The sequence below is a fragment of the Adiantum capillus-veneris genome, chromosome 20 (assembly GCF_014529385.1).
Source record: "Adiantum capillus-veneris isolate H3 chromosome 20, ASM1452938v2, whole genome shotgun sequence".
Classification (NCBI taxonomy): Eukaryota; Viridiplantae; Streptophyta; class Polypodiopsida; order Polypodiales; family Pteridaceae; genus Adiantum; species Adiantum capillus-veneris.
Window position 1 is genome coordinate 10069539 of NC_140950.1, and position 17440 is coordinate 10086978.

The following is a 17440-nucleotide window of genomic DNA, read 5'->3' on the forward strand; positions in this document are numbered from 1 at the left end:
CAACTAGATTTTTTTTAGCAAATTCGCAAACCCATCTTATGCACATCAACTTTGTAATTTTGACATCAAGTGTCCCAAGAAGTATGACTCTATATCTTTCTTCACTCTTCATAATATTTGTGTGCCATTCTTCTACAAAGTTAATCTCCATATGTGATTTTAAAACCATAGGAAAACCTCATGTACATCGGGCAATAATAAGGCTTATGCAGCTATAATTCCTGCAGAAAAATAGAGTGAAACCAAGTAATTGTATGGATAGGGGGACCCACTTAATGATTTTTCATGTGAGGCTTTGATGAGCCATTGAGCAAATATAGTGTAGAACACCATGTGGAGCTAGATGAACCAAATTGGTCCCTTTGAATTTTGCACTTATCACATGTTCTTTAAAAATAAACCTCAAAGTTGGATCTCTAAAAACAGGCCTCAAATAATAGTTAGCAGTGCAACGCTAAGGTCCGGCAACTTGTTCACAATAGTCTAGGATTTTTCTTTCCTTCAGTTTTTTTTTTTTTGCATGCAAATGTGTATATTTTGTAGAAAAATACATTATGTTTACCTCTAAGAATCAAAAACAACAATGTTTTCAAGGTAGAATTCATTGCTTTCTTGGCACAGTGTTACATTGAAAATTCTAGCATGCTGTGTTATGTGATTTTTGTTTTAGATTGTCTAGAATTTTGCATTCTTAGGAATATTTTTAATTTCTCAAACAAAAAACATTTTTGAAGGTACACACTTCAGATATATAATAGAATTCAAATATCCTCATTGTTATGTGAGCATATGCCCAACTAAGTTATTTCTGATTATTGTTTCAGACCACCCTTTCACTAATTAGGTTTGGTTTGGTTTCGTAGAACATTAAGTATTGAGGAAACTTGACTTGAGATAAAAACAATAATGAATTTTCGTGTAAATCCCAAAATGAGTCTCCTGTAAACATACGAGTCTTACTGTTAATTATTAAAAGCTTAAAAGCATCTTAGGTGCCTCCCCCATGTTTGTTATCTTGCAGTTCCTGATCAAAAGTTCTACGCGATTATCAATTTCCATCTACAAAAATTAAACCCATGGCTTATATGACATATTTACTTCACTTATATTAGTACACTTTAGACTAGAATTAGAAATAATAGCCGAAACAGCCCTAAGCAACTAAAATAGCAGTTTTACCTGATTAATTATAAGAGTGGCTAACACTTATACTGCCACACAAACCAGCACGGCACACCATGCACATACGCTCGTGCAAGCACTTGAGCTGAAAGGAGATGTAACAAGAAGTCTTACAAAGAAGAACACATCCAGGTAACTCTGAACACTGACTTCCAGCTTTTAACAGTTTGCAAGCCAAAAATTTCACTGGACAATTATTGAATGGGAGTACAAGTATGGTTACCTATGTTCCTCATTGCCACAGACCACGCTAAGATTTTCTCTTAAAAAAACTACAAATTCCAGCACCTAACTACTGATGCAGGAATATGCCATTGCCTTTTCCTCTGTCAGCTCATCAGCAGTTGCAACCAGCTTCTTCCTGGAGAAGTCATCAACAGACAAACCTGCCAAAAAACCAACCCTCTCTCTCTCTCTCTCTCTCTCTCTCTCTCTCTCTCTCTCTCGCGTTACGATGTTAAAATCCTCTTCTTCTTGGGGGTGTGTGTGTGGGTGTGTGTGTACGCGCACGCATTAATAAAAAGAGGAAAATGGTATAACCTTTCTATCACCCAAGCGAGTTATGCCATTTCCCTCTTCAACTCTGCTCGTCGTTTTCCTACAACGTTAAAATCATCCTCCTCCTCCTCCTCTCTCTCTCTCTCTCTCTGCAAACTGCGCGGATTTAGGGTTTTGAACTGCAGAGAGACATGCGTTTAGGGTTTGCTGTGCCAGGCACGCTGTCCCTCGGGCCCAGCGCGCTGCCTTACAACCCTAAAAACAGCAGTGCGAACCCTAATTTCGCCTGCGCATGGTGCTGCAGCTGTGCATGTCACCTCTGCTGCAAGTGCTGCGCGTCCCCTCAGACCTGCTGCATGAACCCTCTCTGCCTCAAGAATCGGTCCCACACCTGCTGCGCGAGCTCCTCTTGACTGCTCTGCGCATTGCCCTGCTCGCAGCCAGTTTAGGGTTTGCTACTGCAGTCATTACCCCTTGCTGCCTGCTCCTGCTGCCTACAAATGCTGTAGATTTAGCCCTTGTTATAGGGGCTCACAACAGCCTTTTGCAGCCTACTGCTAATAGAGGCTCCTGGAGTTTTGGGCCCTTGCTCACTGCTATTGCACCTTGCACTTTGCGCAGCTCTCACTGTCATCACCGTTGCATTTCCTGCACGTTTTGGCTTTTTCATCAACAACCGGACGTGCGTCTTTGCAAGGCTGCCCTTGATTACCTATCAAATCCCTCTACAGTCGATTTAGCATATGTAGTACTTTTAGAGCATGCAAATGCAGAGAGGAAAAGAAGTCCGCTTGTTTCTATTGGCACGTGGTGTCCGTCTCGTGACAGTGATATCAGAGTTTCAAGCATGTGTTTTTCTGAAAGCATACCGGTCCCACCAAAGCGCAAGCAGAGCAAACAGGCACTTCCAAAGTCTACTGGAATTTTATTTGTGAAGAATCTTCGTGTCCCGACCACAGACTTATTAGCCACTCCCACCCTTACTTCATCGCGCCTCGGGCAACCTTCAATCTTCACCGCTCTATCTTACAGGGCATGAGCCATAAAGAATCCAAGACATGGCGTTCATGGATTCAACAGAATACTTGCAGTTTCTCCTCGATGAGCTTCGCGACATTCTTTCGCAACATCCTCAGCAGAATCTTCCGATGCTGCAAAGTTTTCAACAGTTTTTGAATTACGCGTTACCCCCTCTGATGCCCAAGGTGGTACCTCCTCCTCCTCCAGCACCAGAGAGTACGAGAGCTTCCAACCAGCAGCCGTCTATTCCGATCGAGGGAGTCTTCAGGAATATGGTGTAGCCATCCGACCCTGATCCTGTGCAACCGCCTTTGCCCCCACCTCCCCCACCACCAGGCTACAATTGTCACGTGACACATCCAACCCTATGTGTCCGTGGACAAGCTACAGCATGATCAGGGTTCAGTCCAATCTAGTCAGTCTAGATTAGAAGTGATCTGGCACTTTTGTGAGTCTATTCGTAGACCGTGCATGCCCGGTCACTTAGCATAGATGCATATCCTCTGGTTGCACACAGCATGATCATCGGTATTCCCATCGGAATCCATCAGATTCCATGAGGGAAATTTTCCAGTGCATTTAGCCTATTTTCCCTATTTTTGGTATTTTTCACTTATTATTTTTAAGTGACTTTCCAACAAAAGTAGATAGGGCAATTTTGCTAAGTTAATATATAAGCAAACCCAAGTTAGCACTTTCTGGCAAAAGAGGCAATAGGAGCACATGCTCAACAGGCACCTTCTCAGCAGAACCCCCCCCCAAGAGACCTAGCGTTTTTGCTCCACAGCAACAGCCTAGCGTTTTTGGACCAGATCAGCCAGCGATTTGCACTTGCAGATTCCGGCAGCAGCAGCAGGACATCAGATCAGCCTAGTGTTTTGCATTTGCAAGACAAACGGCGTCAGAATTGCAGATTTTCAGCCCTAGCGTTTTTGCATCTACGGCCAACCCTAGTGTTTTGCAGATTCTCCGCGACGGAAAAAGTCAAGGACCATCACCGTTTTCAGTTTTCAGCAGTTAGTACCCGCAGATAAAGTCCCGAACCTCGCAGATCTCACCTTCCCGCAGCATTTCCTCGCCGCACGGTCAGTTTCCGCCAGGTTTACAGTTTCAGCCCGGAAAACGCAGATTTCAGCATCTGCGTTTTCAGCGCGTCGTCGTCGCATCATCGTCATCGACATCGTCACCGACATAGACTCAGAATTCAGCAGATAGAACATTCGCAGATTTCAGTCCATAGCGTTTTTGGACAGCAGTAGAAAGATTGCAGATTTCAGCCCTTAGGTCGACTTCGCCACCCCCGTCGTCATCGTCGACATAGCCTAGACTTGCATCAGTCACTTGCATTCATTTGTACCAGATTGTGAAATCAAAAAGTAGACCACTCTCGCCGATGAGAGTGGGGCCTTCGGAGGAGGGTTTTACAACAGTCTCTGGTGTCGTATCTCTCTTCTCTCTCTATCTCTCAATCTCATTCACTTGCACGCACAGTGTCCATTCACTTTGTTTGTGATCATAGCATTTTCTCATTAAGAACGGAAGGCTCTACCTTCCATAAGAACAAAAGGAACCTTGAGCACAGTTCGGAGCACTCATCTTGAGCAAAGCGCAAACAATCATTCCGCTGCACCTAACATTGGTATCAGAGCTTTGGAAGTGTTCTGTATTACTCAAGGAAAGAACCACAAGAATTTTTTTGCTTGTTGAGGTCGCACGAACCCAAGTTCGCTTGGGCGTGTCGATTCCTAATCGTGTTTTGTTGAAGAGTGACAAGAATCCCAAGAAAGAAGGGCTTGTCCAGCCTCCCCTTGTGTCTCTTTTCACTCATTGAGAGCGGACCGTGCACTTAGCGGCCGGCCAATCGACGTGAGGTGGGAAAAAGCAACCTTGGTGTGAGAGCAAGGCCTCCAAGGGGTGCGCCCACGGAAAAGAGTAGAACTCGGGTGAAGAGAAGATCCTTCTCAAACGCGGTTTGCAAGCGAAAGAAAACCTCAAAGAACCTCGAGATCTTCAAGAACCAAGACCCCCAAGAACCCAAGTTCCTCGTGAACTTAAGAACCCAAGACCCCCAAGAACCCAAGTTCCTCGTGAACTTAAGAACCCACAAGAACCCACGACTTCAGAATGGTCATCACTCGAAGCGGAATGGATACTTCGTTTGGAGGTGATAAGCATGAGAGAGGCGAAGAAGAATTTTCCCCACCAGGAGGTTTTTCTGACCCTTCCCCATCTACGACACCGATTGCACCAACTCCAATGGAGGAGTTGGAGCTTTTGTTTATGGAACAGAATTTACAACGCAAAGCAAGAAATGCCGCCAGAATAGCAGCCATCGAGCGCACATACCAAAAAAGAATGGCAGCCATAATGCGTGAGAGCGAGCAAGCACGCTTGGAAGCCAAAGAACGACAAGCCAAATTTGATCGTGAATGCAAAGAAAGAAAAGCAGAAATGGAACGCAGACACGCAGAAGACGACGCAGAAAGACAAGCAAAGAACAAAGCAAGACAAGCAAAATTTGGTCTCGAGATCAAAGCAAGGAGGGAAGAGTTCTTGCGACTCTTTTCTCAAGCTCAGGCACAGATGCAAGAGATTCGGGAAAAGGAGACTCTCTTAGTCTCTTCTTCTCCAAAGCATGACACACAGGATTTGCATGATTGTGTGAAGCATGATGATGATTTGATTGACAATGACTTGCATGATGTTTTGATTAATATTGCTAAGCATGATGATTTGGATGCCAATGACAAGCTTGATGATTTGCATGATCAAGATGTGATTTCTCACAAGTATGATGATTTGCATAATCAAGATGTGATTTCTCACAAGCATGATGAGTTGCATGAAGATGATGTGATTGTTCACAAGGATGATGTGTTAGTGGATACTTTTTCTAGCGAAGCTAACCTCGTTGTAGATTCGATCAATCACGAAGAACCGATCTTGGCTTTCGAGTCAAGATCCAAAGAACCCCCACAGGACGATTCGATCATTCAGGAAGAACCGATTTTGGCTCTCCAGCCTAGGTCCAAAGAACCCTCACAGGAAGTATTATGTGTTCGCATGATTGATTCGCACGCATTGTTCGAATGTTTCATTCGTGATCGTTTCCTGTATTTTAATCAGCATCATTATGTGATCCCTTTTCCTAGGCATGACATATTGTATGTTGAGCACGTTTCTCTCATGGATGAGCACGAATGTATGCGGATTTTTCATGAAAAGTTGAAAGGTATGTATGTAAGGAAGTCACATTTCCATGTCTCTTCCTTGGCATGCAACAGTTTCCGAACGAGCACATGAAAGTATGAGCACCAAGCATGGGCATTTCCATTGTGAATTGCCATAGTTGATTGATTTGGATCAGAATGACAAGATTCGATCTCATTGTTTGCGTGTGTGTGGTGAACGGTTTGGCACTCCATCTCTTTGTTCATCTACATTACATGCACAGTCTATTAGGACAACAAGATTTTTTCCACTCACTTTACATGGAATAGGTATGTTCATGGTTTTGTGTTGGAAGTGGTTTCAGGAATTTTCAGCCTCGGAGATTCTTGAAGAAGGAAGACGCATAACTCTCGACGAAGTTGAAGCATTGAAGGAGCCACAAAAGACTTTGTGTCGCTTTCGGCGCGGTCCAAAGAAGCAAGCGTTGCAGACCTTCATGAAGTTCAAGTATCGCACGACCCACACATCAGAGTGGGCCGGCGAAGAGTCCCTTCCAGGATTCCGGATGCTATTGGCGATCTCCCTTGACGCCATACAGTTCGGTATCAGTACCTCACTTTGAAAAGGAGGGGATGTCACGTGACACATCCAACCCTATGTGTCCATGGACAAGCTACAGCATGATCAGGGTTCAGTCCAGTCCAGTCAGTTTAGATTAGGAGTGATTTGGCACTTTTGTGAGTCTATTCGTAGACCGTGCATGTCCAGTCACTTAGCATAGATGCATAATCCTCTGGTTGCACACAGCATGATCATCAGTATTCCCATCAGAATCCATCAGATTCCATCAGGGGAATTTTCCAGTGCATTTAGCCTATTTTCCCTATTTTTGGTATTTTCCACTTATTATTTTTAAGTGACTTTCCAACAAAAGTAGATAGGGCAATTTTGCTAAGTTAATATATAAGCAAACCCAAGTTAGCACTTTCTATCAGAAGAGGTAGCAGGAGCACATGCTCAACAGGCACCTTCTCAACAGAACCCCAGCAGAACCCCCCCCCCAAGAGACCTAGCGTTTTTGCTCCACAGCAACAGCCTAGCGTTTTTGGACCTTGGACCAGATCAGCCAATGATTTGCACTTGCAGATTCCGACAACAGCAGGACATCAGATCAGCCTAGCGTTTTGCATTTGCAAGACAAATGGCGTCAGAATTGCAGATTTTCAGCCCTAGCGTTTTTGCATCTGCAGCCAACCCTAGCGTTTTGCAGATTCTCCGCGACGGGAAGTCAAGGACCATCAGCATTTTCAGTTTTCAGCAGTTAATACCCGCAAATAAAGTCCCGAACCTCACAGATCTCACCTTCCCGCAGCAGTTCCTCGCCGCACGGTCAGTTTCCGCCAAGTTTACAGTTTCAGCCCGGAAAACGCAGATTTCAGCATCTGCGTTTTCAGCGCGTCGTCGTCGCATCGTCGTCGTCAACATCGTCACCGACATAGAGTCAGAATTCAGCAGATAGAACATTCGCAAATTTCAGCCCATAGCGTTTTTGGACAACAGTAGAAAGATTGCAGATTTCAGCCCTTAGGTCGACTTCGCCACCCCCGTCGTCATCGTCAACATAGCCTAGACTTGCATCAGTCACTTGCATTCATTTGTACCAGATTGTGCAATCAAAGAGTAGACCACTTTCGCCGACGAGAGTGGAGCCTTCGGAGGAGGGTTTTACAACAATCTCTAGTGTCGTATCTCTCTTCTCTCTCTATCTCTCAGTCTCATTCACTTGCACACACTGTCCATTCACTTTGTTTGTGATCATAGCATTTTCTCATTAAGAACGGAAGGCTCTACCTTCCATAAGAACAAAAGGAACCTTGAGCACAGTTCGGAGCACTCATCTTGAGCAAAGCGCAAACAATCATTCCGCTGCACCTAACAACAATGGTTGGAGCCCATATGGATACCCTTATTATCCATACCCGGGATACGCGCCTAACCAACCAAAAGATTTCAAGGATGGCGGCACGACAAGCAGATTTTTCACCTTTTTCGGGATGAAAGATTGGAAGAAGGCATTGCAATTCCTACATCAATTCGACAACATCTATGGCTTTGGGGAACTATACAAAAGAATCCAAGATTTCTCGAGCAGCGGGATTTCTTAAAGATAATGTCATGTAGTGGAGTTCCATCGCGACGCAACCGCATGCTCCAAGGACTTGGCAAGCTTTCAAGACAATATTTGCACGTAGTTATATGACCTCTCTTTGAAGTCCGGATCTTGGCAGAATGGGGCAACTTGAAAATGCTTGCCACAGAGACCATGGACGACTATATCTACCTTCCGATGTCCTTCTTTAAGTTCATTTCCTTAGAGGACCAATGCAATTGATACACCATTGGACTACCATCACCTTTGCAAGAATATTGTCTATCCAAGCAAGTCTCAACCATGCAAGAACTTATGGACTATGCAGCGGTCGGCTACAACCTGATTAAGGGAAAGTTGGAGTTTACCACATAACTAACTCCGGCCACAAACCAAAACTCTCGGCAACAACAAACAAATTCTCAAGAGTCTCGTGAAACCCAATCTCAAAGGCCTTGTCTGACACAGCGTCAACCAGAAATCCTTTTACAAGAAGGCCGATATTTCGAATGCTTTCAAACAAGACATACATTCACTACATGTCTTGAGCGGGCCTCGACGACTATAGAGCAGCCTTCTGCTCCCACAATAGAAAGATCCGCAGGGCCACCTCCAACTAAGAGAGCTAGACCCGCTTATCTATGGCATACGCCTTGAAAGTACAAATGAATTGTGTCGAGCATATCGCAAAGTCAACAGCTTGAAAGCCCTTATTTTCTTTGACCCCGGAGCTACAGAGAACTTCATCCATCCGAATTCTTGAAGTAGATGCACTTTGATTATGATGCAGAGAATGGAGAAATTGAAGCCGAGCTAGCCACGGGGCAAACTCAGAAAGTGGTACCGCATTCCAATGGCTCTCCAAGACAATCATGGAAAAGCCGATTTCCACATTATGAAGTTGGGCAATTGCGACGTTCTCTTGGGCATGCCCGGGCACGACAAGAATGATGCGACTCTCCATACCCGGAACTGAACCATTACCCTGATGTTCGGCTATCCGAACAAAAACCTGAATGAATTTTCTAGTTGTTTTGTAGACAAATACTTTTGAACTATGTTTGAGAAAGTGTTGTTTGAAACTTGTTTGAAATGAATGGTATGTATTTTAAACATGCCTTGGTGCAAATTTGAATTGTTTGGCCCTGGTTTTAATACTCGTTTCATTGATTGGTGGGTTTACTCCCGAATGAAGCAATGAGAAATGATGTTTTAATATTGTCTGTGGAGAGCGTTTCGTTGTATGCTTGAAAGAAAACCTCGGAACGATGGAGATGGGATGTCTGGGGAGCATTTCATTGTATGCTGGAAAACCTCCGAACGACGCAGAGGGGATGTCTCGGGAGCGTTTGGTTGTATTCTTGAACCTCCAAGCGACGTAGGCTGCGTCAGGGGAGCGTTTGGTTGTACCAGTCCTTTGAAAATAAAGTTGACCAACACGCACACAATATTTTACGTCAAAGTTGATGACGTGGCAATTGTACCGATTTTCGCAATCTGCGTTGGAACTGTTGATGTGGAAACAGTACGGAATTCAGCAATTTGCGTTGACTGTGCTGACATGGAAGCCTGTACAGATTTCCGTAAAACGCGTTGGCAACTTTTTGGGTGCAGTGCTTTTGGACCAGATGCTTTTGAGCTTACTGCTTTTCATGTAACTCCTTTTGAGGCCAAGGGCCTTCAAATATGTGCAAAAGGCTCAGTCTCTGGCACTCTTCTAGGTAAAGGTGCAAAGCGTGAGTACCGGCATTGTACCGAGTTCAAGTAATATAAAGAAATACCGAAAGGGACACCAAGGTTTGGGGCCAGTACTCTTTGGGATGGGATTCCACCATCACAGAGATCATTTGGGGGATCTTGGCTTTATACAAGACATTGGTAGGGCTACTGAGGGTATGTCTGACATGGTCCACTCCACTATTGTAGTGAAGCAGGGATGTCCCCTATCTCCGACTGTTTTTGGGATGTATGTGGATGAGTTTTTAGACTATGTAGAACGAGAGGGAAAACTAGCAAGGACATGGATTCCGATGTTGTTATACACTGATGATATAGTTTTGATTTCTGACTCTTCGAAGAGGATGCAGCGCCATTTAGATGCTTTGCACACATTTGCTCATGATAGTGGATTGTCTGTCAACCAAGGTTATGGTGTTCGACACCACATCATAGTGGGTTGGGAGGTCGACACCCACATTTACGTATAGCCAGGAGAGAGTGGAGTACACAGATGCACACTTATCTTGGGGTAGTCTTCAATGGACCGGTGTTTTCATTGAGGAGAGCAACACAGACTAGACTGACAAGAGCTTATACCGCCTTGGGAGGATTGGAGAGGATGTGTTCGCAGATTCAGTTTCAGGAACCACACTCTAGTGGCTTCAGCTATGCTTTACGGAGTTCAGATATGGGGACCCTCAGTAGACCACCATGGGAGATCTGGCAGCACAAATGGTTGGAGATGTATGGAGAGGCCTCTGGTCTTATGAGTTCTCGGATAATTCAGGCTAAGGCCTCAATGCCACATGACATTATTCGAGCCGAGCTAGCCACCCCACCCATCGTGGTCGACGCATTGACTAGATCAATATCCTTTATACACAGTGTATGGGACCTCCCCAGAGACAGATACGCTCGGCTAGCCTTGGCGTCATCCCGACAGCTAGCACTGCAGGGTGAATCAGCATGTTGACATGGACAGATGACATCATGGTTTCAGTAACATGGTTTCAGCATGGGTAGATTGCCTCCGTTCCAATACTCCTTGGATGCACCCTCCCTATCTCTCACACAGATAGAGATCACCAAACTCATACATCAGGATTTGATTCAGCTAGATACCAGGAGCACATGGATACAGCCAGCACAGGAGTTGGGCACGAAGATGGAGAGCATCTTCTCCAACTCACGAAGGACGGTTTTGTGACTAGGCTTGCACGCAGATACGCACATCCTCACATCAGTTTCGAATTGAGACTGGCCGATTTCGAGGGGTACCAGCAGAGGCTAGGATATGTCATTTATGTTGCCTAGAGCCAAAGATAGAGCTACACTACACATATCCCTACCCGGTATACTATAAGACACGAGGCCGCTTCCACTATCTGTTCAAAGAGGGTTTTGGACCACTTTCTAGAGTCATGAGATACGAAGATCAGAGATGTCTTGGATTGTTTTTACTAGAGCTGCGCAGACATAGAGAGAGCTTGCTAAGGACATCACGGGAGAGCCAGTCTCAGAGACAAATCACAGACTTCTTTACACCAGCCAGAGGAGCAGTCATCACTGCACCAAAGGTACGCGGAACGATCAAGCCATTGAGCTAGGCAGATCCAAGCGCCTACCACCACGGGGGGGCTCACATCATCAACGGAGGTGGCAGCAGAGGATCCAGACCATCCTAGCTCGACATGCAAGACGACGAGTCATAGTATTGACCATGGAGGATATTGATGAGATTCGACACCCACTGATGGGGGATCTCATCTGATGATTTGTATCTCATTTGAATCTTTGATCCATCTTTGTTTCAGCAATGTATCAACTAACCCATTATATCAGCCCTCACCCCATCACCCCTCCCCACCTGTTTCGTTTCAATTTCAGTTTTTCAGTTCTTTGTACTTTTTGTACTCAGACACTGTATCAGATTCACCAATTGTAACTTTTGGTCTCATAAGTCAATTTCGCCTAATGAAGACTCTAACATAACATAGCATTATTTCATCATCATCATCATCATCATCTCTCTCTCTCTCTCTCTCTCTCTCTCTCTCTCTCTCTCTCTCTCTCTCTCTCTCTCTCTCTCTCTCTCATTTAGTTCACTCTACTATTGGAGTGAAAACAGGGTTGCCCATTGTCTCCTACTCTATTTGGTATGTATGTTGATGAGGTGTCTGATTACATTGACAGAAAGGGTGACAAGGGTGCCCAGCTGGCACGGACGTGGATCCCATTGTTGCTTTATGCTGATGATATTGTGCTGATATCTAATCTCACCAGAAGGTATGCAACGACATTTGGATGCACTACGCAGTTTTGCAGAGGATAGTGGACTGGGTGTAAACCTAGGTAAAACAAAGGTTATGGTGTTTAACACCACACCGCAATGGGTCAGGAGATTAGTACCTACTTTCAAATATGGTCAAGAGATTGTGGAGTATACAGATGCATACACTTACCTGGGGGTAGTCTTCACTGGGCCGATATTTTCTTTGAGAAGAGCAGCAGAGACTAGACTAACTAGAGCCGGTGCGGCTCTGGGAGGAATGGAGAGGATGTGTTCACACGTTCAGTTCCAGGAACCTAGGACAAAGTTATGGCTCTTTGATACTTTGGTTGCCTCTACTATGTTATATGGGGTGCAGGTTTGGGGACCTTCTATAGGCCAGGATGGGTGGAGGCATATGGAGAAGCCCCTGGTATCTATGATCTCTCGGCTGATTAGAGCCAAGGTTTCTGTACCGCATGATATCATTCGAGCGGAATTAGCTGCCCCCCCTATGGAGATCGAGGCGCTCACCAGATCAGTCTCCTTTGTACAGAGTCTGTGGGATACTACCAGAGACAGATATGCCAGGGTGGCTCTAGAGTCCTCCAAACAATTAGCTCTTAACGGGGATACATCATGCTGGTATGCTCAGATGGCATCATGGTTTCAAACACATGGTTTCACCATGGACAGGTTGCCTCCTTTTCAATACTCTCTTCAGGCACCCATGAGGTCTCTGACACGGGTTGAGATTAATAGACTCATCCGTCACGATTTGATCCAGCTGGACACGAGGAGGACATGGATAGAGCCGTTACAAGAGTTGGGCACAAAGATGGCCTTCTATAGAGAGCATCTTCTCCACCTCACGGGGGATGGGTTTGTGATTCGACCTAGCTATATGGACACGCATCTTTCACATGGTTTGCGTTGTGCCAATGGCCAGATACGCATGTCCTCACATCAGCTCGAGATTGAGACTGGCAGATTCAGAGGGACGCAAGCAAATAACAGAATATGCCGCTTATGCCATCTAGAGCCAGAGACAGAAGTACAGTACATATGTCATTGCACAGTGTACTATGAGATACGAGGTCGTTTTCACTGTCTATTCAGAGAAGGTTTTGGGCCTCTATCTAGGGTAATGAGTTATGAGGATCAAAGATGTCTTGGGCTTTATCTACTTGAGATACACAAGCATAGAGAAACCTTACTGAGGAGAGTTGAAGAGAGACATCCCCAGAGAGAGATCACAGATTTCTTTACACTAGATACTGTACACCCAGAAGAACAGACAGAGGAGCAACCAGCGACGATGGAGAGGTCTACCCATACTACTGGCATTCTCATAGACCGAGCATTGGAGCTAGGGAGATCTAGACGACCCCGAGGGAGGAGAGGAGCTACACAATTTCGAAGGAGACTATGGCAAAGGATTCAAGCCATACTCTTGCGTCGTCCAGAGTGCAGATGAAGATGGATCTCTACTCCCCTCCCATATTGTCTTCACATTGTAATGCTTAGTTTAGATCCCGCAGTATTTCTATTTTGTTATCCTAGTTTAATTTATTTTGTTAATCTTTTCACTGTCTATTCAGAGAAGGTTTTGGGCCTCTATCTAGGGTAATGAGTTATGAGGATCAAAGATGTCTTGGGCTTTATCTACTTGAGATACACAAGCATAGAGAAACCTTACTGAGGAGAGTTGAAGAGAGACATCCCCAGAAAGAGATCACAGATTTCTTTACACTAGATACTGTACACCCAGAAGAACAGACAGAGGAGCAACCAACGACGGTGGAGAGGTCTACCCGTACTACTGGCATTCTCATAGACCGAGCATTGGAGCTAGGGAGATCTAGACGACCCCGAGGGAGGAGAGGAGCTACACAATTTCGAAGGAGACTATGGCAAAGGATTCAAGCCATACTCTTGCGTCGTCCAGAGTGCAGATGAAGATGGATCTCTACTCCCCTCCCATATTGTCTTCACATTGTAATGCTTAGTTTAGGATCCCGCAGTATTTCTATTTTGTTATCCTAGTTTAATTTATTTTGTTAATCTGACTTTGTATCAGATACACCGCATTGTAACTTTCTGGTCTCATAGGTCACTTTGGCCTTTTGAAGACGTTAATATAACATTTCATTTCATTTCATCTCTCTCCTCTGTGTGCGCGCGCGCATGTGAAGAAAAAGCGTCACTCTTATTACTGTGTACATAAGAATGAGCCATGAGGATGCTCAGTAGAGCCTGTCCTCAATCCTCAGAACAATATGAAAGCTGACTAGAATGTACAAAGACTCCGGGATCAAGGTGCCTATAGGAGTCATGTAAGATGAGCCATGGAGGTGGAGTATGGTGCCATGTGATCAGACCCTGTGCCAGGGTGAAAAATGTGGTGGTGATACACACTAGCTACAAAGAGTGTGTGCAATCTCTGACCATATCAAGAGTGAAGGATGAGTCTAATGGTAGGGGTCTGTACCCTCTTTCGGATGGGGTCTGAAAGTCACCGAGTCATGCTCGTGTCCGAACAGGGCTAGAGTGCCAGCTGCCACTGCCAGAGCTATGGGAGAAGGCGCACAAAACACAAGGGGTGGCAAGCAAAGATCCCCAGGCTGCTAGGCCCTACTCGAAACTAGCTGGTGTATCAGTATGGCACTCCCGAGTCGACCAAGAATGGAAACCAAAAACAAATGAAAAGACAAAACACACACACTCAAAACAAAACAAGAACCCTAAAGAGTCCATGAAGGCAAGGGGGGGAGCACATGGTGGGGGCAGTGAAGCGCTGATGGCTCGCATAGACGGCCCAGGTTGCCACCACCCAGATACAACATTTTACATCAGCCCAACATCTTTAGAGTGGGCGTCGATCTGGAGCATGCTTGAGCATCAAGGACATCTTGTGCATTTGACTGTGTCTCAAAGGTCATTTTTGGCCATTGAAAAAAAAAAGCTATGAACTTTTGAATGACAAAAAAAACTCTCTTCATGCTACAAAAGTTATTGAACATTTCTTTGTGAATTAGTGTGCTATGTCAACATATAAGCAGGATTCAGAAGGCATGTGCACACTACAAAGATTAAAACATGGACTGTATTGCCAACCTTGCACAATCGACCAGTTGCCATTCTCACAAGTGACAGGGTAAGAATAGATGAGGCCCGGGGGCACATCATAAGACCCATCAGAATAGACACCCATGGACACCCATGTTCCCTGCGTCAGCAAAAAAGTCCAGAGTCTTTTTATTTGAATTGTCTCCATGGAACGAGCCCTCATCAATAAGATGTATATGTTGCATGTATGGAGATAAGTTTATCAATAGGCAAAGAGTCAAGTACTCAAAAAACGTCACCTTAGGAGTTCCAAGCACCCAGTCACGAATATGATCACAGGCAGAACTTGCTGCAGAAAGAGCGCTTGAAAGCTTGCGAGCCTTAATGATGGCAGCTCCTCGTTGTTGCACAGTACTAATAAAATCACCACGCAACCTAATTGAACAAAAACCAGAGCTTATCATATCAAATGCAATCCATGACTTTCATGTATCTTGAAAAGCTCAACAAAATTTGAAAATCAGATAATTCGCATCATCTGTAGCAACTATGAAGGAAAAAATTATATTATTCTGTAGAATCAACAGTAGTCTAAATAACCTGACAACCCAACCCAGAAGTACTACCTTAACTGACAGGAATGAAAAATTATTACCAGGCATCATCGCCCACTAATTTCGTTACAGGCTCCTCCCCATGCTCAGTTGCGACAACTGCATGACTAACATCTGGATATTGCGTTGAAGAATGATTGCCCCAAATAATGACATTCTTCACACTTGACACCTGCGCTCCCAGTCGTTCTGCAATCTGGCCCAATGCCCGATTGTGGTCAAGCCTTGTGAGACACGTAATGTTCTTCTCAGGTATAGAAGGTGCGAATTCCTTCAAAATGAGGGCGTTGGTGTTTGCAGGATTGGCAACTACTAAAACCTGGATGAGCAAAAGAAGTTGTCGCATTAAAGCACTAAAACTAAATGTCAAGAAATAAGAATTTTATCATGGGAAAAAACATCGAAGCGACTTAACCAACAGAATGGATGACAACATAATCCCATAGAAACAGAACTCTTGATGTGACTGTGATATCTATTGGAAATAGAATGATAAAATCACGCGAACCAAGATTAAGCTCACATCACATACAGACCTTCAAGTCTTTTGCTGCATGTTCTTCCAATGCTGATGCTTGCGACTTGTATATGGACACATTCTTCGACATGACATCCTTCCTCTCCATGCCCTCTTTACGAGGAAAGCCCCCAACCATGATTGCAATGTTCACACCCTTGCAAGCCTCCACGACATCAGTGGTGGCAACAACACCTACAACAGCAAACACAGTCGGCAGAAGTTGCATAAAGCTTTGGAAAAACAGGAGTATCATTAGACCAAAAGCGAGATTTACTAATTACCCTTAAGGAGAGGGAATGCTGCATCGACAAGCTCCATCTTGACACCATTCAAAGCCTCAGCAGCTGGAGGAATATCCAGCATGTGCAAGATAATGGGCTGGTCCGGTCCCAACATCACTCCCCTCGCTATCATTGGAACTAGGGCATATCCAATTTGCCCTGCATGAACAAGACAGTAGCATATGATCTCACAAATGCACAGCTCAAAAAGAAAAAACCTCTGATCACTGCTAGAATAACAAAACCGCTCAACATGAAATGAGCTTTCATCCTATAGACGATCACAAGCATGTCCAATACACAAATTCCAATGATGCAAAAAAAAACAGGATCCTGAGGACAAAGAGAAGATCTCTCTCTCTCTCTCTCTCTCTCTCTCTCTCTCTCTCTCTCTCTCTCTCTGTGTGTGTGTGTGTGTGTGTGTGTGTGTGTGTGTGTGTGTGTGTGGATTACCTGCAGCTCCTGTGACAAGAACGCGGACGGGATCCTTGGCCATGGTGCAAGAGAGGGATGTAACAGGAATGGTGCTGAGAAAGGGAATTAAAAGAAGGCAGGCAGGACGAAGAGGAGAAGTTGTGGCGACAAGGAATTGCTTCTTATGACCGATGCGATGGCGCAACAGCTAAATTTGAGTGCCCGCAAACTCGGCGAAGAGTCACCTACCGCTCAGTAAAAATAGCTCTTTTTGCTGAAACTGTGAGCTATTCGTGAATCGCGAGAATAACTTTTAACGAGAGAGAGAGAGAGAGAGAGAGAGGAGGAGGAGGAGGAGGAGGAGGAGGAGGAGGAAGAAGAAGAAGAAGAAGAACACGAGGAGGAGAATTTTGTCTCAAGACATGTGGGGGGGGAGAGAGAGAGAGAGAGAGAAGAAAAGTGGCGAGAATTTTGTCTCAAGACATGTGGGGGGAGAGAGAGAGAGAGAAGAAAAGTGGGGAGAGAGACCAGTTT

At 44.9% G+C, this 17440-nt stretch overlaps 1 protein-coding gene across 1 annotated transcript; it reads right to left on the minus strand.

The window, feature by feature from the left end:
• Positions 1–1262: 1262 nt before the first annotated feature.
• On the minus strand, positions 1263–17130 carry LOC147432078 (malate dehydrogenase). The gene is made up of 7 exons (XM_086492087.1): positions 16946–17130; positions 16493–16651; positions 16228–16403; positions 15733–16010; positions 15377–15512; positions 15126–15237; positions 1263–1568 (listed from the first exon to the last, which is right to left on the minus strand). Exons 1-7 carry the CDS (start codon positions 16986–16988, stop codon positions 1471–1473), a joined length of 1002 nt encoding a protein of 333 aa, XP_086348213.1. The 5' UTR covers positions 16989–17130; the 3' UTR covers positions 1263–1470.
• Positions 17131–17440: the final 310 nt, after the last annotated feature.